Source organism: Silene latifolia, chromosome 11, assembly GCF_048544455.1.
Source record: "Silene latifolia isolate original U9 population chromosome 11, ASM4854445v1, whole genome shotgun sequence".
NCBI classification, from domain to species: Eukaryota; Viridiplantae; Streptophyta; class Magnoliopsida; order Caryophyllales; family Caryophyllaceae; genus Silene; species Silene latifolia.
In genome coordinates, this window is record NC_133536.1 from 159,561,303 (window position 1) to 159,586,686 (window position 25,384).

A 25,384-nucleotide genomic window follows, 5' to 3' on the forward strand; every position below is an offset into this window, starting at 1 on the left:
CATATGTGACCATGTTTAAACCTTAGATGTTACCTTGTTGAGGTTAGACGAACCCAGGCAAAAAAAGGTGATAAAAAAACTCTAATAAGAAGGTTACATTTTTAACTAAACATATGAACATATTATAAGTGACACTATATGTGACCATGTTTTAACCTTAGATGTTACCCTGTTGAGGTTAGACGAACCCAGGCCAAAAAATGGTGATAAATAAACTCTCATAAGAAGGTTACATTTTTAACTAAACATATGAACATTTTCCAGAATACATGGTCACGTTTTCAACTTACCGTCTACTATGCTTGCCTGTCCCTTGCTCTTCTTTTTGCCATTCATTGTAGCTGCCATTTTCACAACTTTGTCAAGTGCATCTGTATGCCAGCATAACTCATTAGTAGTATACGCAACAAACAAAAACAAATCTAAAATCATTAAAACAACAAATTTTCTAAGCTTCACCTTGCAAACCATCATCTTCGGATCCTGAAACTTCCATTACAAAACCAATGTTTAACTAAACAACATTTTCAACACAAAAAGAGACCATTTTTAACAACAATTAATTAAAATAATGTCACCATTCCATTACAAAACAACAATCACGAACATGCAACAAATATCTCGATTACATTAACCCAATGTGACCTAATTTTTACCAGTGTTTAATTAAACAATATTTTCAACACAAAAAGAGACCATTTTTAACCACATTTAATTAAAATAATGTCACCATTTGTAAATATTAACTGATAAACAATATTTAACACCATAAAATCAACATTTTCAACAAGACCTTCCATTTTTTTTTCTTCGGGGTGGTTTTCCTTTGAGTCATTTGCTTTTTACCCATTTTATTCACTTATGTTGCTAGAACAACGAAGATAACGAAAGAAGCTAGGGGATGAAGAACGATGAAGATGACGGAAGAACAATGAAGATGACCGAAGAATCTGCTTTTTTGAATTTTCTAGAGAGGATTTATTTTTTGAGTTTTTTAAGATAATGACAAAGAAAGAGTGAGAGGTGAGAGGGAGCAAAGTCTGAAATGTGCCGCACAATTGATGTAACAAAATGCTTTTTAATTTTTTATTGCAACAAGTCAAATCACATTTATCATAATTCTTACTACAAATGGCCCACTAGTATCCGTTTTCGCTAATATGGTATTGATTCGATCCGTCTTCAGCTTGTGGCGGATACTTTCCGTCACAAGAGAGACTAATTGATGGAAGTTTAAGGGGTTTGGTTGAGTCTTTAACCTAAATCTATGGATTGTTTCAAATTTTATTGGGAACGTGGGAAATGCCTCTTCATTTACATTCAAGTTTTGAATTAAATGAGTAGACTAGAGTAGTCCTGTCAAACGGGTCGGATTGGTTGGGTTCCAGGTCGGGTCAGAATACGGGTCGGGTCGATTACGGGTCGGGTCAGATACAGATCGGGTTATACGGGTCACAGGTCGGGTTAGGGTCGGAATACGGGTTAAGAAATAATTTCTAACGCCTTTTTTTACCGATTTTTTAATCAAAAAAATATTTTTTTTTAAAATGTTAAACATATTTAAATTCAATATTTAATCATATAATTCAATGTTTACATTAATTATATTAAGTCATTGGAGCAAAATAAAGTTTTTTTTAATAATATTATTCTTAAATATTATGAAAGTTATATAAAATTGACCTTTTAATTATGTTTATATTTTTACATAATAAAAAATTAAATTTTTTAACTATTTTTTTAAAATATAATATATAAATATTAATATTTTAATAAAAAAAATTATTTACCTTTGACACTACGGATCGACCAGTTCGGGTCGGGTCTCGACCCTAAAATAATGGGTTATTTCGGGTTGGGGTCAAACGGGTTGGCGGGTCGAATTTTCGGGTCTTGACCCTGAAAAAACTGGTCAGGTTGAGTTTGCGGGTCCGGACAGAATTTAACAGGTCTAGCCTAGAGTGTTTAGGATAACTTGTATAGTTGTATATGAGTGAAAACTTATGGGGCGTTTGGTTGAGGGTTTATAAGAAAAGGAAAGGGAAACAATATTACTGAGTTCCTTTGTTGATGTTTGTTACAAACAAAGGAAATGAAATAACCTTCTTTACCCCCTGAATCCATCTAGTCCTTACCATCCATTCCCAAGGTATGAAATTTCATTACTGTTGTTATCCTTCAACCAACTTATTCATCTACCACCACACTTACGAGTTACGACCACCACACCAGCCATCACCACCACAATACCACTAGGACGCCATCGCCACAACCACCATGACGCCACCATAACCACCAGATTTGGAAATGTGGAAAAACACAAACACGGATATATCCGGCTCAACCTTAAATCAAGTATGACACAACAAAAACAAAATGCATTGAGATTAATAAAAGTTTGTCCAAGTATTATTTAAGGCGTTTTATTTTTAAGACGGATATATGGTGAGTTAAGGAAGACGTATTGATTCGCACCAAAAAAAAAAAAGGAAGACCTATTGATTAAGAAGTAAGGAATGAGCGAGCACAAATGTGCGGAGAACAAGATTCTAGGAATCATCAGCAACAACAACAATCATTGATACCAGAAACACAAATAACAACATTTCTTTTATGTTTCTCCATTAATACAGAATTAAGATGGCAATGGAAGGTGGTGGTGGAGCCCACAATGTATTCGTGTATGGAAGTCTGCTTGCTGATCAAGTTGTTCAAATTCTACTCAGCCGCGTTCCTGCTTCTTCTCCTGCCATCCTCCCTAACTTGTTTGTTTCTTCTTTCTCCCTCTTTTTTTTTTTTTTTTTTTTTAATCAAACGTAAACAAATGATTGGAACGGAAGGGTATTGTGATAATCATTTGATTGCTTTGCTGGTAAATGTTGATTCTTGTTTTTCGGAATATAACAGTCAACTGTGTAATGCATATTGTACTCATTTCAGTAGTGAATTGTTATTTATTTATTTTATTTCTCATCAGCCATAGATTTAGCATGAGACTAATTGTGGTTGTAGGAATGCAACCGTCTTACATGAGACTAATTGTGTTCATTTATTTATTTATTTTATTTCTCATCAGCCATAGATTTAGCATCAAGGGTCGTGTATATCCAGCTATACTGCCTGTTGAGAATAAGAGTGTGCCTGGAAGGGTATGCTTCTCTTTAAAATCTCCTGTATCGGCTTTGCTGCATCTTTTTCTCTTACTCACAACTTAATTACTCAACTATGTCTATGTGAGGGCATATCGAGTCTTTTAAGAACAAAAGTTGTAAATCACGTTTACAAGCCTCAAGTTCAGGATACTGTGATAATGTGATTTACGACTTTTGTTCTTAAAACTCAAGCGTGTAACATACAGTCTACTCCCTACTCCCTATGCTACTCCGTTTTAGAAATTCCCTTATTAATTTTGTTCAGGTGTTGATGGGGATCACCAACCCTGAGCTGAATATCCTTGATATATTTGAGGATGTCGAGTATGTGAGGGATTCAGTACAGCTCTCTCTTGTGGTAATGCTCTTCTACTGAAACCATCTCCTGTTTTAGACTCATGGTAGCAGTTATAAAATCCGTCGTAATATATTATGTTAGTAAAATAAATAATGGGGAAAACAAGTGCTTCGCATAAGAATGTTTTTCTAATTCGTGTAAGCCAAACATTTCTTGCTGAGTTATCTGTGCATGTTAGTTAAGATATGACTAACGACTGTGCTCATCCTGCTTGCAAGACGAATATTCTGCAAGTGATTACTTAGGTACAACATAGTCCAAATTGTTGGCTTGTATGTATGTTTCTGTGAGACAAAATGACGTTTTCAAATAATTTATACTCCCTCCATCCATGAATAAACTTATGGGTTTACTGTGCACGATGATTATGGAGCACAATAAGATGATGTGGATGAAAAATGTAAGTTGAGTAAAGATGTTGGGTCCTATATTACAAATGTCACACTATGAAAGAAAGACTCTTTAAGTAGAATGTTTAAAGATAGGCAACCTAGAAAATAAAGTAGGAAGATTCATCATGGAAAGGGGAGTATTGGATTAGAGTTTGCATTATTCCTAAACATTCCTTCTACTACCATCTTCACACTACACATTTCCAACTTTACACTTGATGGGTGCATACAGGAATTGTTGCTTCTTTTGTTGGTTACAGTTTGTGTTCCTTTGTGTAATGTTCAAGTCCGAATTTATGTCTTATATAGTGGAAAACTAGACGTTGCGCTTCTTCTGAGCCCATTAATGTTTGTAGGACAACACAGATAAGTTGCAGGCATATACTTATGTATGGAGCGATAAAAACGATCAAGATTTGTATGGAAACTGGGATTTTGAGGTAATCTTCTACTTCTCTAACTTCTCTTTTGCATCCTCACCACAAAATTACAAGATAGAATTTTATCTTGTATTTGATGAGTGCCTAAATGGCAAGCTTTGGAATTCGTTGGTTCTTGTCTCGGAGTGCCCAACGCCTAAGTCACTTTACTCTTCTTGCCAACGCGGTCCAGGAGAAATCCGAATTTCAGAGGCCAAGGCTGAATTCTATTGTGTTGTCTGTTTCTGGTGGAATATACCATGACATACACTTATACAGGGTTTGCAAAGCCAAGGATGGGATATCTCTGATCAGTCTTTCTCCCCTGAATTTGGATAGGCATGGAAATTGGCACACATGGATGACTTCATCAAGATGACCACGGAATTTGTGGAGGAATTCAAGGAGCCTGAAGCAAAGTCGAGGGTCGAGACATGAATCTTATTACCAATCTGGAGACGACGACTCGTCTGTAGCTTGATGCTTATAGTTCAGGTCATTATGCGTAGTTCTTCTTAACAGCGTCATTTGTACTGTAATTTTTTTACTGATTCCATGACCATAATGATTAATGAATATGATAGCTTCACTGCTTCACAATAAATATTTTGATATGGCATTGGCATGACTTCATGCTTGTAAAATGTAGGCTATCAATTCCTCTTCACGGTTTCAAATTTACTGTCTGTCTAATCAAGAACACCAAATTTACTGTCTAAAATGAATGACCTGATGCTTGACAAATGGGTTGAGGTTGGTTTGGGTCATCGACAAATAGGTTCGGTTTGGTTCGCTATGATATTAGATTATCAACAATATTTTCTCTAATGTTCTCAAACTTGACTGATAATTTCATTAAAACCACTCATAAAATGCATTTGTTAGATATAAGTTAAAATAATTAAAAAAAAAAGGGGGCCAATTTAATCTTATTTGGATCATTATTAAGGCAAAAGGGAGAGTTATCGGTTATCGGCTACCTGTTTAACAGCCCTGAGGATCGTCTCAGTGATGTGTAACTAAATTTTTGAGTTACGTCAGGCAGTTTTGGGCAATTCCTGTTCGGTTTTCCAGATCAATCAACTTTTGTCAGCTTTACCCTTCTATATTTCTAAGCCGGAGGATTAGAAACTTGTGTAGCAATTTTCACAAAATAAAAATAAAAATAAAAACTAAGGAAGCAGCGGAACATTCATTTCATAGATGAAAATTAACATGTTGATCAAAGGTTCCAGCTAGAAAAGAAATCTAGAAAAAAAATCAGATACATATTTAACACGTGGCACTTGGGGGGTAAGAGCAATCCTTTGAAATTATATGGCTTTTTCTACCAATCCTGGTGTAAGAGCAAAGGATTTCGATTAACTTAAAGATCTGAGTCGAATCTTTAGATAACCGAACTTTCCTGCACCTGGGGATGAACCTTCAAACAAAAATGGCAAATATCCAGTCGCTGCTTTATATCTCTGCTGAATCTGTAGAGGAGTAAACATTTCTATCAATACGAAGGCCTTCATTTTTTTGGTTGACTGAACTATTGAGGGGTTAATGTGCGCACTTAATGAACTATCAATTGCAACGGACATGAAAACATCCCACTGCAACGAATCATCATAGATGATAATGGCGAATTAAGGCTTTGATATGCATGGCGTTATGCCCTATGTTACTCAAACACGGATGCATATGCAAGTGATTTATGCACATGACGTTCTCGGCTATCAATCAAAACTACTCGTGTTTGGTTTAAAATGACGTGACTGTCTGTCTTAAGTATCATAACCAATGACGCGAGAAAATATGGAGTGATTGAGCAACATAAGCCAGCCTTTTTGTTTGTTTATTTGTTCCTTTTTTTTTGGTTTTCTGGGATGGGGGGTGTCATCTGTAGGTATCCAAACTATCCCACTAATGTTTTTAGAAAGAACATACCTCATAAATTTGTCGGCTACCTTTCATGGAATTCCTCCCAACGACACAAACGGTTCCTCCAGAGCCTCCACCTGTGATTTTGGCCCCATATAATGCAGTATCCTCAGGTTCAGATGTCGGGGCATGCTGCATTTCCTGAACCAGCTCAACAATTCTATCCGTCCCATCTGAGCCGAGACCACAAGCATTGTAGCTGTAGTGACACTGCAAAAAAAAAAAAGGTCACAATGTTGTGGAATCACCAACGTCAAGTTTCCGGCTTCAAAATTTGACATTTTTGGGCTTTTTCTACAGATAAGAGTTGGTCAAAGCAACATCATTTATAAGTTTGTTAGAACATGTTGCTATTCAACTTTAAACATTGGTGGGCCATGTAAATGAACAAAAATACATTCAATGAGATCCTTTATGAGTGAAAAGTCATGTAGCCTGCTAGAAGGATTATCGGACACTTTTTGACATTTGAGTAATATAAACGTCATAGAGCACAAGAAATATCACAAGTAAATGAGAAGGAGAAAAAGATTTCAAGTCCTAATTGCCCAACCCATATCATCCTCTCGCGCGGTGAAGCCTGCCTCTATCTCTATCATCAAATTTTAGGCTGGTGATACTGAGTGAGATGAGAAGACCGGGAGTACAAGTAAAAGAGCTGTGACAGCTTTTGGATTTGAAGTATTTATTCTAGGACTGAAGCAACATCTTAAGTCCCTTGTATAAATTCAAGGGTAAATCTACTTTTGAATAAATAGGTCATGAAGACTGTTATTGACAATTCACCTGGTAGATAAGCTCCCCAAGAGCAGTCAGCTGGTCCTCAGAGGCTGCAGACGTCAGAAGTGCCTTGAACGCCTAATGGCCAATTCAACATAGATTAGTGTCAACTTGGGAGATAATAGGGAACTGATATATATGACAAAATCCTAGGAACTTGCTCTATGGATTCTATATACATAAATAAAAGGGAGTGGGCAATCACACATCACTAGCAAAAAATTATGAAGAAAGCAAAATGTTACGGGTATATTTTTGAGCTGTAACATTATGGTTGACATGCATAAATGATAGTGCACGAATTTCAACCTATGCAGCACTGACAAAAAAAATTTCATAGGATACATATTCCATCTCTATTACGGTGGGCAACCCCCATTTGAGTTTATGACTTTATTCCCCTCACACTTATGCAGTTATGCACTAAAATGAAGGGAGGATGAATATTTTAAAACCTTCCAATAGTACCATTTATTCAAGGCTTTTTCTGCAAGTTTAAACAAGTAGCAACAGCCTAGAAATTACATGCTGTTGCATCATTAATTGCTTTGCACAAGTACAAGTGTCTTCCCCATAAATAAGGAAACAGAACATCATTATTAAATGCTAACCTTCACCCGAAAGTTCTCATAGATTGGATGCCTCGCAGATGCTCTAACAGCATAAGCCCTCTTTGGGTCAATAACTGTCACAGGATCATTGTGGTTCCTATATCTTTCAACAAAGGTTTCCCCATGTATACTTTCAGGTAGAGTATTAGCATAAGCAGCTTCATACCTGTAATTTGCAACAGACAATTCTCAAAGTCGGAACAACAGCCAAGCCCAAGTAAATTTTAGAAGTATACAAAAACGGGTGTCTTAACGAACCAAAGGAGGGAGAGAAAATAAAAGAAAGGTAATTGATTATGTGATCGATTAGTATTATTCACAACAACAACATCAGAGCCTTAATCCCAAAATGATTTGGGGTCGGCTGACATGAATAATCCTTTAGAACCGTCTCCATGGGTGAACGCACACCTCAAAATGCGAAAATATATAAAATGAAAAGTGAAAAAAAGGGGGAGTGGAACATAATACAAAAGCCAAGGTAAACTTATAGGTTTTAAAAAAAAAAAAAAAAAAAAAAATAGTCTCAGCAAGTGCCTTCAATCACACAGAAACCCTTAGAATAGAAAACTCACATGCTCTGGAAGAACTTTGGAAACCCCAAACAAGGATATATCAGTAAGGCCGAAAAAAAATAAAAATAAAGCTACACCTCATTCCTACAACTTCATTCACATTTCTTCTTCAGGTATACAAAAGTAAAAGCAACAACATTTCCTCGATAGCTCTGGCCCATGGCAGGATAAGGAGAGTGACTGAGTGAGACAATCGTGTAATTAGAAAGGTTGAATATATATTGTCACTTGTGCAAATATCTGTTAATAGCGAGAGGAGATATGAATTCATACTCAAACAAGGAAGAGCCTACCTATGAGGAGTTAGATTGCATAAATAATCCAGATTGGCTTCCAACCCAAACAATGCAGAAGTATTATCATCGGGATCACCGGGATTCATGGCATCGTTGATTAGTTGTGAATTGGTTAATGTTTCAGATGCTGATGACTTTATCATCTCACGGCCCATAAATGCGCCAATCCTGACAGATCCATAATCCGCACCTCCAACGCTGTAGAGGAACCAGGTGTTGATATTATATCCTTTGTTAGGGTCTGAATTAGGAAGACTACTTTGATATTAACACTGTTTATTACAAATATTTAACAGAAATGCAAACACATCATCATCGTAATGCATATATAAGAGAATGTTTTATCTCCGTGAAAAGCAACAAACCATGGTTTTATGGTCATATCTCTTGGCAACCAAGTCCAAGTTAGGTAGTCAAAAGAAGAGAATGTGACCCATAGCACCTGAGTTGTTTAGAAAAGAATGTGACTGTGTTTGTAAAAGAAAGTACCTGTGCCGAATTCCTGAATCAATACCCCAGAAACGTATATGACTTGGGATTTCTACAAGTCCCAACACCTCAGCAGGCTGCGCAAATGCAAACGTAACAGCACCATCGATATATGTTAGTCAATACCCAATATGAATATCTGACAGCAGTGAAGTCATTTATTGCATTTAGGAGACAATCATCGTTATATGGCAGTCAGTACCCAATATGTGCATCTGATAAAAGTAAAGTCCATTATTCCATTGAGGAGACAATATTTGCACTTTACCTGGCAGATCATTGCTAAAAGCTTATTTGCTTCACCACAGGCTGATGCCATCTGGTCCATGACACCACATGGAGCTCCAACAACGCGATTTTCAACCTTAAGTAGAGTAGGATGATCAAGAAAAATGGCAAGAGAAATGTGAGAATAGCTATGCAAATCTAGTTGAGGGACCGTTTTGCGGTTTGCAAGTTACCATCTGACAAAGCAGAGCAAGGTTTCTTGGAGAGAGATCTAGTCCTGAGAATACATACACACGTAAAATCTCATCAATTTTTTTTTACAAACAAATGTATTAGATAATCACATAATAGATAATAGAAGGGTGAGACGGTAAGCAGTTTAATGGTTACAGCTCCAAGTGTAGCAGCCAAATAGTTCATCAGCTACTGGCTACTGTTGATGCGACCAATCTATGAGCAGTATAACTTAATCCACAAATAACCAGTATGTTTACTATACTTTTATTTCTCGACTTTCGAAAAGGGGGGAATTTTGGATCCCACCTCATTTACCCAACTTTTTTTATAAATTAAAAATAGCAAAAATATTCGAATATAAATATATGGGACCCATAAGGCCATAAAAGTTGGAACTCTCCTACAAGGCTACAAGAGTAATGTTTGATGACTCCTTGATTTTCATCGGAAAGTAAGGTGGAAAGTCATCAAAAGTTAGGCATTGTAATTCACTAACCTCAAGTGTTATATGCAGAGCCAATCATTGTAAGTGATTGCCTATAAATTTAGTCTACAATGAGTGTTTACTGTTCACAACAATTACCAAATTCAACTGAAGATTTTACTTTGTACAATGCTTAACTTCTAGAAACAGGGAGCACCCTCAGACGAGGGGAGGGAGAATGGGGTATGACTTATGAGTGTTTGGATACAATTTCTCTTCAAATCTTTCCTATGGTAGAGGGATCCTGTTTTGCCTTGGAGGAGGGAAAATGGATCCCTCCAAATCCCTCCCCCTCCATTTCCCTCCTACTCCAATACTAGCTTTGGTTTAAGGTACAACTAAGAAGATATAATCGAGATAGAGGAAGTATGATACATAAGTGCAAAAAAAGTAATGTCAAGTTTGTCTAAGAGACTATCTAAAGTCAAAACGGAAAATCTGTATAAAAAGATGAAGTATGAATATAAAGTCGGTATATGAGCCACAAAAGAGACAGCAGAAGCATTAGAAGGAAAAAAAAAAAAGTAAGAATAGAAACAAAGTCAAAGGTGTAAGCGTTTACCATGAGCAGCTGCAACAGCTGTCATGCTAGCAACTTCCACGGACGCAGATGAGGAAACACCTTTACCTTCAGGTACGGCGGAAGAAACCTGCAAGTTTATCTCATGTAACTATGTAAGTCCAACTATAAAACAATGACATATCAGTGCCCAATAGGTTTGGTTGTACAATAAGATAAGCATCATAAATTGGATGTCATTATCCATGTTACAAACTTATACAGATGTCGGTGTACCTCAGGATTAACACAACACAATTAAGTACTGTAATAAGAAGTTTATAAACGAACGGGGGTATTTGCTATTTATCTGGCTGGAGTTTTTGGGTAATAAGTTTCTTGATGTAATTCTTAGTGTTTTCTCTTCGCATCTGCAGCTGGTTTACTGCCACTGAGCCACGTTCCTGTAAGCTTAAAGACAATTTGGCATGTCTGGTAGATTGGGCGAGGTTCAACCCCTGACACTCTAGTTTTAGTATTGATAACATCAATATCAATTATTTCCTTTTGCCCCTAGGTTCTTTGCATTTTACGTTTTGGCTTGGTCCATTGACATCTCACACTTGTATTTTTGGCAAGCAATGAAGTGTAAGCAAGTGACCTTTTTCCATTCGCTTGCACTCTCTCTCCACTACTAACCAATTGTGCGAAACCAAAGTGTAAAGAAGCCATTGGGATAGAGGGAGTACTATAAAAAAAAAAAGATGAAAGATAAACTAGTACCAGTAAACTAATGCTATTCTCAAATCGTACACCCAATTCTGTCATCAAAACAAGAATTGTGCCTGCCACATACGCTGCCCACCTACAATAAATAATGAATGTAAGAACAAAAACTACCGATGAAATAGAATTTAGTAAGACTGCAAAAGCAGAAACAGACTTCTGGGAAGGATCTCGGGAAAAGTATTTCTGAGCTGCCTCGTATGATATTGGCTTGTCTCCATCCATAAAGTCTGACAAATCCATGTCAAATGTAGGACCACGATTACTCAGCTCTGCCCCAAATGAAACCTTTGAGCAAAAATTTAAATGACATTCATGAATAGTTTGCCATCAATAGGTAAGCAGTGGAATCCTGTTTGGTCAACAGTGATTAATGAAAGTACAAAAAGCCAAACAACTGTTATATGGGTGTTTTTTTCTCCAAAGAACTGTTTAGTAACTTGAGTGTCAAAATTTCCAGTCTCTCGAATGCCACACTATCACAATGAACAATTAATCTGATTTTCTTCTACCTCAGAAGCTAATTCAATATGGAAGAGAAAAACACATTACTTACAATTTGTAGCACAGGCGAAGGACCCTGTCCCTTGTCTTGCTGTCTAGCCTGTGCATGCTTCCATAGCCTATGTTTACTAGGGTGGTTCTTTTGCAACGCAACATGGCAAGCTTCTTTAATAGGCATCTGCAAGTAAAGGTGACAATTGTGAAGCAGTGAGAGGATATAACACCTGATGAAATAAAGATTTCAGAAACCACGACATTAATTGGTGACATCTATCAACATATCTGGACGTCCAGAGAAATCTGCCATCATGATTTCCATAATTAGATAACAGATTAAAAGAAAGATAGCTGTAGTTCCATATACGACAGTCTCCTGACGCATAAACTGCGGAGTGACTTGAAAAGGCAATCAGGACCAATGAATATTTGACATTTAACAGTCAACTTTCTTTAAATAATACACAGCTGATATAGAGTTCTTGAACATAACCAGTCACAATTATGGTACCAAAAGAGGACTATCAAGGAATCACCTGCAATACAAGGCTCCCAGAATAGTCAGCAATTCCTCCCATAACATCCAACCTTCCAGGTGCTCTGGTCACATATATCTCCTCCTATTAGTAATACAGAGAAAATATAAGACTGCGGAAAAAGTGTACTATGTGCCAAAAGAATAAGTAAGGTGTGGAAGGGAAGATATTTATAACTAGATATATCTCCATGTAAGATTATATAGTTTCAGACAGCAAAAATTGTAGACTTCTTTCAGTTGTTTAAATTGGTTTTAGACATAATAGAACACCAACCTCTCAAGTGTTCAGTTTTCATCTCAACAGAGAAATAGAGAAGATACTCCACAGTCAAAACAACTACCTAAATGATAAAAATAAAGGCTTATGACACTCACAGTCTCATACTGTTTTTGGTATGAAAAACTACCAACTGTCGAGCTTTGTGGCCAGCAAAGAGAAAATAAGAATCTACATTCAACTGAGATGAATTATCTTTTATCATTCTAAATTGGCTGTGCTTTACGATAGAAATAGAACTTTCTTTTACTAAGTGCAAGTGGGTAACAAGATTCTTTTGTTAGCATCGAGCACTATAATCAATATTTTATACTCGTGTGACAAAGGGTTAATTGCCTAGCAATTTGACAATTAACAACCAGAAGCATGAAGCAGGGTCCTAGGACAGAAAACACCAACCTCCCAGTTGAAAAAAGCTTTAGCAGCCTTGTTCTCTCGCCTGTGATGCTTTGCATTTTTCTCAGTATCTTTACCAAGTTCAGCCAAGTTACTCAAAAAACTTTTTGTATCTTGAAGATCAAGAAGATCACCATGAAGAATTTCGAACTCCTTGTATCTGGGAAAGATAAAAGATCAGTGAATCTGCTGTCATAAGCAAAACAACTACTAAAGATTTTAGAGGCTCACAAACTCTCAGAATCTTCAACTGCTCCATCAATACCAAGCTTAGGAGAGCCAGACCGACGACCAAGTTCATATTGTGCGCTGGCGTACCATTCAGGAATACTGAGCTCTGGATCTCTACCAGGCATTCTTTGAAGTTGATATCCAAGAACGATAGCATCACGTAATCTTCTAGCACCGCTAAACTGCGTTGAAGAATCCACCAAAAAAACATGAGAATAAGAACGAGCAGAACATAGGATAGAATTTTCAGAAAATGTTAGAGCAATACAAGGCCAGGGATGAAGGAGGGAAGCAGACAGTGAAGTGCAAATTTTTTACAAGTACTTTTATGGTGATGGAAACATTTATCAAGTAACTTGGAATTCCTTCACTGACCTTATCTGAGACGTAGTATTTCCCAACAGCAGCATCCTGCAAAATGCGTGCAGCTACCTGCAATTTTGAAAATGATCACGGCATATAACTCCTCTGTGTCAAAAAGGCTGTACACACATTATGTGTAAAAAATGGATCGGATAATCTCATTGAAATGACACTTACAAACGTTAAAGACAAGTAAAAACACTATAAATATGGAAAGAGAACATCACACAAATGCAGGTGAGCATAACCTCTTAATTCAATGACAAAATGAATGCCACCAGGCTAAAAAGCACTAAAATAGTAAAATATAATCAAATAGCAAACCCATACAGCAGCACAGAAAGGGAACTCGAGTATTCCACTCCACCCAAAAATCTTTTTTAACCCCCAAACTATATTCCAAAAGAGAGTTCTCCAAGGTAATAGAAAAAAAACTTAAAACTCATGGAAATACTCTTCAAAGTAAGCAGAAAACCAGTGGCACGGGTTTCAGATAGAAGGGTTTATTTGTTCCTTTATATAAACTGATGCGAGATGTTTATCTCACAAAGCAAAGGATCCTAATATGAATATGTAGGGGATTTTCGTAGGGATATGTATTACCACACACACAATAATAAAGACAAGAATAACAGGGACACAAATATAACGAGGTTCACCAAATTGGCTACGTCCTCACTGCGGTTGCACTAGGATTTTATTGATCACACTCAGAGATTACAATAAGAGTAATATACACAAGAGACTTAAAGACTGCTCTTATTATTACACTTATAACTCACTTATGAGGATTGAGGGATGCATATTCCGTTGCTCTAACTCTCCTTATATAGGCAGAGCTTGACAATGTACTGCCGTATGCTTAACTGTACATAAGGAAAATGCTTCCTGCAAGTTTCATGTGTACACACTATTGCCTACCTTTTTTTTCTCCAATATTAAATGCTTTCATGGCCTTTTACAGAATTGTCAACAAATGACAATTCGGAGTCCAACATTGTGTACTTCTCCAAAACATGGAGGACCCAGTACAACAATCTCCCACCTCCGACATTTTTGGAGGTACCACGGAAAACACCTCATTCACCAGATCAACCTAATACAACCGCGTCTTCGCTCATGCAGACTGCAAGAGCCCAATCGAGGTACAGTCCAACCTCGACCCATTATCATCCAAGTCTGTTCCCAACGGCAACCATACATGTCGGGTTTCACCCATCGCTCCTCGGGGCGTGCACTCCCACCTGAACGAAACACCCTTTCGTGCCTCCTTGGAACTACTTGAATTTCCGCACACATCCCAAATGTGCCGCCACCTTTTGCGTTCTCGGACCACCTTCCGCCTTCAAGCCACCGACTTTACTCACACGGTGCTTAGTGTAAGGCCCACTATGCATAGTTTTCGGATCCCGCGACAAGTCTCGTGAAACAATTTCAGACTTCATCCCTCCAGCAGCTACTCTACTCATGTCACAACACCCTGCTGTGGTGTACAAAGTTCCACTCTTAGTCCCACGAGCTAGTACCATAGCTTCCTTGACTATTTCCAGGAACTCCCTTCAAAGACAACCTTATAGCCTGCTTCATCGAGCTTTCCAACAGATATCAATTTCTTTTTCAAGTTCGGGATGAACATGACATCTGTAAGCTCCCACCTACCCCCACTCGGGGTCAGGATTTTTACATCACCACTTCCCATAATTGGTAAGCGGTACCACACCTTCCACCAACAAATTTATGAAAGGAATTTTTACATGGGGTAGCGTGAAATGACAAACCAGAGTCTAACACCCAAAACTCCATCGGATCTTTGACACTCACAGCCAAAAGATCACCCTCACTCTCAACAGCTATCGCCGTACTACCATCCTCATAACTACGCTGCTCTCGGTTTTTCTTAGGATTCACACAATCCCTCTTGACATGTCCACTCTCACCACAATCCCAACAAGTCGGGCCACCTTTCACTCGTGACTTAGATCTTCCATGATGACCACCTCTGTAATTTTTCCTCCCTCTACCCTCTGCAACTAAACCACTCCCACCATTGACTCCCAGGGTTTCACCTAATTCCCTCTTGCGAATACTTTCGCTTAGAATAAGATCGCGTACCTCATCAAACTTGAGCTTTTCTTGTCCTTGCGAACTACTAATTGCAGTGACAGTAGTATCCCAACTACTAGGTAACGAGGATAACAAAATTAAGGCTTTTATCTCGTCATCAAAATCGATTTTTACCGAACTAAGTTGCCTCGTCATCACATTATAATCATTAATATGATCAGCCATTGTGGTTCCTTCATGCATCTGTAAACCAAACAGTCTACGCATAAGAAATACCGTATTTGTAGCAGATGGTTTCTCATACATGTTCTCCCGGGCATTCATCAGGTCAACCGTCGTCGTCGCATTCATCACATTGAATGCAACGTTTAACGCCACGTCAACCGGACCACACCTAGCGCCTGCCTATCCAATTTTTCCCACTCAGCCTTCTCCATGGAATCCGGCTTAGAGCCTTCCAATGGGAGATGCATATTCTTCGAATACAAATAATCAGTTATTTGCATTTTCCAGAAAGCAAAATCTTTCCCGTCGAATTTATCGAACATGATTTTACCTCCTTCCATTATTGCGAATTTTTTTGTGGTTCACTCTTCTCTCACCCTTACTCGCCCAACCGGGCTCTGATACCAGTTTGTAGGGGATTTTCGTAGGGATATGTATTATCACACACACAATAATAAAGACAAGAATAACAGGGATGCAAATATAACGAGGTTCGCCAAATTGGCTACGTCCTCACTGCGGTTGCACTAGGATTTTATTGATCACACTCAGAGATTACAATAAGAGTAATATACACAAGAGACTTAAAGACTGCTCTTATTATTACACTTATAACTCACTTATGAGGATTGAGGGATGCATATTCCATTGCTCTAACTCTCCTTATATAGGCAGAGCTTGACAATGTACTGCCGTATGCTTAACTGTACACAAGGAAAATGCTTCCTGCAAGTTTCATGTGTACACACTATTGCCTACCTTTTTTTTCTCCAATATTAAATGCTTTCATGGTCTTTTAAAGAATTGTCAACAAATGACAATTCGGAGTCCAACATTGTGTACTTCTCCAAAACATGGAGGACCCAGTACAACAGAATAAATCAGATTATTTTTAACTTTCTACAGAACAAATATAATGGAAGCCACCCTTGTATGTGGTAGGAGTTTCCCATATGCTACATAGGTGTTATGTTAATCTGTCATCAGCCGAGGGTAATAAATTTAAGGTCTTTGAACAGGTGCTCAATTAATGTATAGTATAAAGCCCACATACCTCTACTACGTTTTAGCAGAAAAGCTTCTTGAAAAAGGAGATAAGGGAAGGAGAACAAGTAGTCCTTAGATTCGTTACTCTATATTGCTGCCATAACAAAGATTTCCCAATCACATACAAGTTGTAAACATACCTCACCACCATTTGTACCACCTGTATAACAGGGTTTCAAACTCATAGCACGATCAATGTAGGGCTTCCAGTGTCCAGTAAGTAAATCTCTCCTTATCATCTCAACACCACATTGATAATACTACAGTGATAACCAGATTTTGACATTAGACACACAGACAAAAAAAAACATTGGCAATGCCTTGGAATCAAAACATATTTTTTTTAAAACTCAAATACCTACCTCTAAAAGATTTCTTAGAAAAGGTTCTTCATTAAAATAATCTCTGCGTACAAAGACGAAAGGCAGCTTGTATGCCAAGGCTTCACTTGCTGTTCCATATCCAATTTTTCCTGAAATACAAAAAAAAAAATGAAAATGATTTATACCTCTTGAAAAAATCATGTTTTCAGTTTTTCACACACTGTTACACATTTTAGTACCAACCAAGCATACAATCAGATGCTGCAATCACATCAGGTGTATACGCATCTCTAGCTAGCTTTATGAAACTTGGCGGAAGCACGTCTTTGTCAGAAGCTCCACATACCTTTTTCAGGAAAGGAATTAGATAACAGTGTAAGTTGTGGAGTATAAAAATCTCAGTTTATTAAAAAAAAAAATTACATAAACCTACTTACCAGGCCTTTCCAGCCTGGAGGTAAATGCTCTTCATTGAAATTCAAGCCTGATGGCTGCAAAAGACAAAATAATAATGGAAACAAATAACCAAGAGTTTATGATAACATTCATAATATACTCAAAACATGCACGTCTAAAGATGAGAATTCAGCAAGGCGATTCAACTTAGAGCAATGATAACAATGTAAGACTTGAAGGCCAGCCCATATAGTACCTTGTTAGATACTAGATTTCATTCTAAATAATCTGTAATTTGTTTCTTGGTCAAGCAAAGAAGGTTATCTCATAAGCATAACTAAGGGACAACTGGACAACTACCTGACCACCAAAGTTTAAGATCAGCAGTTTTGTATCAGCTTCAATCCCAAGTTCTTCCCTTACCTATATAAATGCATTAAAGTGCTTAATAACAATTAAATAACAAAAAGTACTAGAGAGTGCGAACGGCAAGCATCAGAAGATAAGAATTCAAACCTCCTTGCGAGATTTGTGTAACCTCCTGACAACGAGAGGTACATCAATAACATCGCGAAATGCAGGCACTGCAAATAAAGGTAAGTATTACGTGCTCTCCACATAAGATAATGTCAATTAATTATATTGTAGCATGTTAATCATGACTAACTTGGGCAATATCCTGGAAGCCGAATCAGGAACTCCGCATGAGAATAATCTTCTGCAATCTGAAAATGTCAGAAGATTAAATTTCCAGCTTAAAAAATGTTGCATCTAGATACTTAAGTAACAGAACTATTTGCAGTATAGCATTTTACAGGAAAACATGCACAAAATGGGTTTACTAATGACTGCATGTTCGGAAGAGAGCCTGGACGTAACTTTAAGAACATAGGTAAAATATTGACAATCTAGTGCTGAGTGCTGACATTATAAATAATAAAAACTAAAGACTCTGACAGAACAGGCTACAATTATCACAAGAACTAATTTTGCAGTGAGGAAGGGAGTACGAGGGGAGTTGCAGAGCTTCAACACAAAACAAGACATCCATTAGGATCATGAATGTCACTGTGCATGGGGATATCTTGATCATAGAGAATGTATTTTAAGGTGGTAAAGCTATCTTCCCATTTGTAACAGACCTGGAATACATAGGTAAAATATTGGCAATCCATTGTTGACATTATAAATGCTAAAGACTCTGGCAGACAAGCTCCAATTATCAGAAGAACGAATTTTTTGGAGACTAGAGAGGGATATTGATCACAGAGAATGTATTTCTACGTCTTCTTCCCATTGTAACAGAGTTGGACCAAAGTCTTCAACTGTCTTCAGAAATTTTTGTGCAACTGCTTTCAAAGCATGTCCTAATTTAAATCTCCTCCAAATGGACTAAACAACGATAGATGCAGTGGGATGCGTATGCTAAGGTGAATCTGTGGTGATTCAAAGAAGGATCAACTCAAAAATGAGATGGATAGGGAGATTATGTCTATGGAAGATAAGATGACGGAGAATTGGTTAAGATTATTTGGCCGTGAAATGGAGACAACCTGATACCCCAGTTAGAAGACTTGAAGATTGAAGACTGGATAAGATTGTGAAGGGAGGAAGACGCTAGTCAACAAGGATAAAGGTTATTGAAAACAATTTAATTTGAAGTTACTTGGCAATGTGCAAAATATGGTGATGGAGAGCAGATGCACTTAGAAAAGACACCAAGAGGAAGATGCATAGTCTCTAGCAAGCAGTTCCTTCTTGTGACAATCATGAGATCTTTAATGTCTTCTTGTACAAATAAAACATATTGAATAAAATTGAGGTGAAATGACATAGCACATTATGAGTCATTTTGATTCGGTGAAAAATAGCGTCTACAATGTACTGAATGCAAGTATATTCATGTTAAAATCATATGACACATACAGCTCTCTTAAATGAAGAAGCGTGTGTAGAATGCACTTGGCAACTCAAAGACCAAATATTTCCCATGACATATTTAGTGGGTGGGATATCATTTCATACACACATCACCATCGCAAAATATCATTCATTATGGATGAATGAAAGACTAAGTTCATTCAGTGACAAAATCGCGTACTACACATTTGAAAAATGACATGGCTTCACCTATTCTTGGTTATTTTTACTACCAAGATTACACATGGAAATTAGCTGTCTATTTTCCCTTGAGTATTATATTATTACATGGTCCTGAAATTCTTTAAAGCTCGCGTAAATGAAATCCCAACTCTGAATATGATATATTTAACATACCTGCCAAACTATTGAACGGTGATGATTTCCAGCAACCATTACATACTCCGCATAAATGAAATCCCAGCTGTCAGAAGAAAAAACACACAAAAAAACCTAAGTGAAGTGGATTTTTTTTTTTTGGAAAGGAAGACAGTTTAGGATAGAATTATAGAAAGAAGTTTTAGATGATGGAATAATGTAAACATCATGGCTACTGAATGTCAGAATCTAAAAAGAGAACAGGTAAACAAACAATCAGAGAAGCTCCAGACTAAATGTGACAAATTTTAGTATGGAAACTCAATTAAAACAAGTAATTTCTCATGGTCGGTCCTTTACTGCTATATGTCAGATTCCTATATCAAAGCTGTTAGAACATGAACATGGGCCTGAGCCTTACCCGAACGGGGGAGAGATGGACCACTCGACAAACACAAGTGAGGTTACATCCTAAAACCAATTGGCGATTGGAGGAGTAGCTCTCTTGATTTAGTACAATCTCTCTTCTCCAACCAATATGGGACACTCACACATGGGTTTATATTCCAACAAAAGCCTTACTAAAATCATGCATTTTTTGGATTTTATTCACACTAGATATATAACTAACACTGATCTGTTGGACTAGTTCACAGTTAAAAGAATGAAGCCAATAAGGAATTAATTAAGAAGTACCAGTTTTTCAATTCAGTATTTGTCATGAGGATGTTTCCATCAAAAAAACAAAAAAGTCAGGAGGACGTTGTACCTGAAGTTTGTGACGCACACACAACGGATTCCAGCATCGGCAGCAGCACGGCATGCAACAGGAACAACATCTGAAATCTATTCAGCAAAAACACAACTTTTGTCAAAAAGCCACGAATGCCATGATAGGTATATCTAATACCTCCCTGGTTAATACATTAATATTTGACGTATGTAAAATGAATAGGTCTAGGGAGGGTAGACAGATATGTAGAAACAATGAATTACCACTAAGTCTGCCTTGATAGAGTTCAGCCACTCAACTTCAGTCCTCAAAATAGACTCTCGAGGAACCACAGCTGTCTCATGGTACTAAAAAAAAGCAAAATAGAAACATGGTGAGTAATTATGCTCAAAACTCAATAGTAAAGAAAGGATAAGGCAAATGGTTGACTTCTATTAATACCCCAAGAACATGCCTAGCTTGAAATTAATCTAGGAACTTCACTATATTTTTCTTCCCCGCTCCCCGCAATGTGGGCATAAGAGCTATTGTTATTCTGGGCTTTTTACCTTTCCAAAGTAAGATACCAAATGCCTTTCCAAAGATGTACCATCACAGGCAATGTTAGCAAGTTACCTTTTCCAAGGAGGCCAGGCGATCTACTGTCAAGGCATCTGCCTGAACTGCTCCACAGTCTAACAGGACCTGCAGTAAATAATTACTTCCTCATGTCAATAACCCAACCAAAAGTGATTTAGAGAGAATCATTATGGCCCATTTACTAATTTGGCATATGATGAATAATCTGGTATATGACTAATAAATTCTCATATGAAAGATAACATGTTTCTTACTTATCTTTATCATTATAATTTTTTAATTTATAAATATTATTTGGTTAATTTTTTTAGACCAGGAGTTTTTTTCGTTTTATGACTTTCAGAGCTTTATGTTTAGATCGATGTAGTTATCAAGTTGCATGTTTCCCTTTCCCCTTTTCCGCATTTGTTTTATTTCATTTAATTTATGTATGCAATCCGTCATTGACGATTTCAAAGGATGATTCATGTCAGCTAACCCCAAATTATTTCAGTATTAACGCACTGTTTACTCAGATATATACTTATATGCATGGTGTCAGCTTAGAAAATACAAGTACCAACTCTTGACTGTTAGTTTTATCCTTTAATCTCTCCTTCAAGATAGTATTCATCCTATATTCAAACATATAAAAGTGCTACAACAGCGGCTTTTACTTTTTTCCGCCCTACAGACCATCTATCTTAAGAAACAGTTTCAAATTGCAGACTACCAATTAAACATAGATACACTGTTCTCATGCAAAAGTACACGTGTGGTAGAACTGTTCTCACTTTATGTAATTCCAACACCGTTTATACCATGAAAACAATGAACTTGCAGGTATAACTGTAAAGTCATCAGCACATAAGACATAATTAACAAAACAATGTAAATACAAAAGAAACCAACGGAAGCTCCATGAAACATCTCGCCATGTTTAAGATCGACCATTCCTGATGAACTCCAATTACGATTCTTTGTAATGCACAAGCACCAATACAATAACAACATTACCGAATGCCTCAAGGGTTCCTTCAAACGACAGGGTAAGGGGGATCGGATGTATGCAGTATTACCCCTCTACCCACAGAAGAACGAATACCTCCATGAAAAAATTATTGCCACGAAGCATGTCCCTTCTGATAGATACATTAATAATGTAATACCTTATATTGTTTATAAGTCACAATCAAATGACAAAGTCATCAAGGAGTTCCTATAGAAAGTGCCAGCCTTTTGTTTTTTACGCATTAGCAACAATTATTACTTCCATCTTGAAATATCTATACATTGGTTTCTTCAAGCACAAATTTAACAATTAAGAGAGAGACGTAGACAGGAATTAAAAGCAGAAAATTTACTTTTCTAATTTGAAGGCGAGAAGATTGAATTTCACTAGTGTACACGAAGTCAGGAGCAGCTGAGACCACATGAACATCATGCCCGGCAAGAATCAGATTTCGAGCAACCTGGTGAAAATGTGATATTAAAGAAGAAAAATGAAAAGGATACCCAATGTATTATGACCAAGAGCATAAAAATTAAAAGAAACAAGGAACAAAAGTTTATTGAAAAATCTTTCTTGTTTTACCAATTGTTTCATAGAGAATTTCTGAATATATAGGATATCCAAAAGAACAAACAAATGATAATGAAGTAGTCTTCAAGTGAATAGTCAAACAAATAAAACCATACATCAAGTGATTAACCCTACCAAATCAAATCATTGACATTATCGCCACTGAAAATTATCAAACTTCACGAACTAAAGAATGTTAAAGAGTTAAGACATCATTGAAGTATGAACTCGACCTATAACAACAAGATGTAGACCTTCCCTAATAACACCATAAATCAAGTGTTGACTTTCCAATATATAATTCAGCCAAAACTCGTACATTTCTTCAAACTTACACCTTTAGCTATCAAAAGGTTTTCGAGTGGATGACACATTGACACTTGCATATCCAAATGATCATGGTCAACAATTGCCAAAATTAAAAATACGAAAAGTACAATGACGGCAGTGAGCCAGTGACGGAACCAGAATTCCAAGTCAAAGTAACTAGAACTTGTAATGCGATACAGTAACCTCTTAAAAAATCGAAATTTTAACTAAAAATCGCAAATTCTCAATAATCAAAGCGCAACCATTCTTCAACAACTGACTGAAATAAAATCAGAAAAAGAGAGAAAAGGGAGAATATAGACCTCAACAACACGAGTGGCGTGACCAAATCCATGTCCAGTTACATAATACGCAAAAACAAGGTGCCTCGGTGGAACCGATACATCATCACCACCTTCATTCTCAATCCTCATTATTAATTAAATCGACAATTTTGATTAAAACTTGCAAAATTCAATGGATAAATAGTACCGAAAAATGATTATCAAAAGTATAAAATTGTTCAATTTAGCAAAATAATGAACATTATAGAAGTAATTTGAAGCAGCGGAATTATAATTAAATTGGGAAATTGAGAATTACAAATGAAATTGAGGGGTTTAAATGAAGAAGTTGATGAATTAATGGAGAGAAATTAGGTGGAATTGAAATGGAGGAAAGAGAAGAAGGAGAATGAGAAAGGTGATTTGTCATGGAGCTGGTAAGTAACGATGATTGGGATTTGTTTCTAATGTTGGACAAATTTGTTACTCACTTGATCACTCTGACAATGACGGCCTAATTATCTTATCCACTCTCTATTTCGAATTAAATCATACTATGATAAGACGTGTAACTATCACCTTTTTCACCAACTTGACAAAATTTCTTTATCCGGGGAATGTATCAATTCGTCGCTATCTAAGATGTAAGTAGGGTCCTATAAAATTTATACCCGTATTTGTATTTTTATGAGGGACCTATACCTGATTTGTATTCGTCGGGGTCTTAAATTTGTAGACTCATACCTAATTCTAATGGGTTTGGATAGAGTATGTGTTTTCTCATGGGTTTGATCTCGCTTTAATTTAGCGTACAATTTCTAACTTAAAATGTACGATTTAGTTTGAAATATCATGAAATTTATTGAAAATGTAACAGTAAAGACAAAGAAGACAATCTTTCATGTTTACATTCACAATATATCAAAATACCATACACGTAACTTGAAAACAACCACTCATGACGCCGAGAAAACAACCACTCATGACGCCGAGTACGAATGCAAATGTCATCCAAGATGATGGCAAAGATGGATCATGAGTGAGGGAAAGATAATTGATAGAAAAAAATAATGTAGATCAACTTTAAAGTTTATACTTTAACTGAAAACATTAAGCTAAATATATTTGTATATATTTTTTTTTGGAAAAGTCTCACTTATAACCCCTTAGGTATAGACTAATCCCACTTATACCCCTATTTTCCAATAAAGCTCACATGTACCTCAAACTATCTAATTACAAATCATCCGTGACCATTATGCTAACTAAGTATTACACCGTCAATGTTGACGTTAAGTCACACCGTTTGCTGAGAGCTCCCTTTATTTCACACTTGCAAAGTCCAACCTTTACTAAAACATACTCTGTTTTATAATTGTGAAAACCCTTCCCCTTCATTCTTCTTCCTCATGTGCAAATTAATTATCAAGTTGTCATAATTGTTCATCTTCACATATATTGGGTAAGTAATCTCTTATTTCTATGTTTTTTTTTCCCACTTTCGTATGATATATTGTTCATGATGAGTAGGTCTCCTAAGAGACGGTCTCTTAATAAGCTTCATTGGAAAATTATTGTACAATTTTAAGAAAAAGTGGTACTAAAAGTAATAAAATAGGCACAAGTCATGATTAATAATAAAATGGGTACATTTATTATGTAAATAGGTACGAAATTACTATGTCACGATCAAAAATAAAAAGGGCACGAAGTACATATAAAAGGGTACGAAAGATTGGTCTCTCAGTAACTTAGTGAGAGACCGTCTCTCCCAAGTTTTAGCGGTTCATAATTGCAATATATTTTTGGGCATAAATTCTTGTTTAAGACGGTGACGTATTCACAACCGATTTAAATAGTGTTACAAGATGACTTTTTTTGGTTAACAATCAATTCCGATAGAGTATTCTATGTTCTTATGTTGTTATGTAATCGTAAAGTTTGAATCTTTTCTCATTTTTGTAATGAATAGTTCATAGTGAATCCTAAATTTCTATGATCAACGGTTGTTTCTGTTGGAGTTAGTGTCATCCACAATAGTGCGTTTACATAATAAATCTCATTAAAGGAATATCATCAGATATTTT

General features: G+C 36.6%; 1 protein-coding gene and 1 pseudogene across 2 annotated transcripts; one reads left to right on the forward strand and one right to left on the reverse strand.

The window, feature by feature from the left end:
• The first annotated feature begins 2,458 nt into the window (after nt 1-2,458).
• On the forward strand, nt 2,459-4,998 carry LOC141612022 (AIG2-like protein D; annotated as a pseudogene).
• A 502-nt stretch (nt 4,999-5,500) lies between these two features.
• On the reverse strand, nt 5,501-23,936 carry LOC141612021 (L-arabinokinase-like). Of its 2 annotated transcripts, none has more exons than XR_012528941.1 (29): nt 23,337-23,916; nt 22,487-22,594; nt 21,180-21,248; nt 20,828-20,911; nt 20,601-20,677; nt 19,871-19,937; nt 18,261-18,318; nt 18,110-18,177; nt 17,954-18,016; nt 17,635-17,688; nt 17,441-17,543; nt 17,237-17,346; nt 17,015-17,134; nt 13,551-13,607; nt 13,176-13,357; nt 12,948-13,104; nt 12,270-12,353; nt 11,789-11,914; nt 11,390-11,520; nt 11,230-11,311; nt 10,510-10,597; nt 9,460-9,503; nt 9,267-9,362; nt 8,999-9,075; nt 8,507-8,707; nt 7,639-8,393; nt 7,034-7,105; nt 6,254-6,457; nt 5,501-5,796 (listed from the first exon to the last, which is right to left on the reverse strand). XR_012528941.1 is itself a non-coding variant. In XM_074430721.1 (29 exons), the coding sequence occupies exons 1-29, from the start codon at nt 23,445-23,447 to the stop codon at nt 5,683-5,685; spliced, it is 2,973 nt and encodes a 990-aa protein (XP_074286822.1). In that variant the 5' UTR covers nt 23,448-23,936; the 3' UTR covers nt 5,501-5,682. The 2 variants fall into 2 exon arrangements, 1 of the variants encoding a protein (XP_074286822.1); XM_074430721.1 differs by having other exon boundaries at nt 7,639-7,804; nt 23,337-23,936.
• Between the last annotated feature and the right edge of the window lie 1,448 nt (nt 23,937-25,384).

What these genes read in the sequence shown, in the direction of transcription:
- LOC141612021 (XM_074430721.1), bottom strand. Translation starts at nt 23,447, where the DNA reads ATGAGGATTGAGAATGAAGGTGGTGATGATGTATCGGTTCCACCGAGG. An exon ending in TTGCTCTGCTTTGTCAGATG is followed by an intron (nt 9,363 to 9,459) that starts GTAACTTGCAAA and finishes ACTCTACTTAAG; the next exon opens with GTTGAAAATCGCGTTGTTGG. An exon ending in TTTTAGCAATGATCTGCCAG is followed by an intron (nt 9,076 to 9,266) that starts GTAAAGTGCAAA and finishes GCATTTGCGCAG; the next exon opens with CCTGCTGAGGTGTTGGGACT.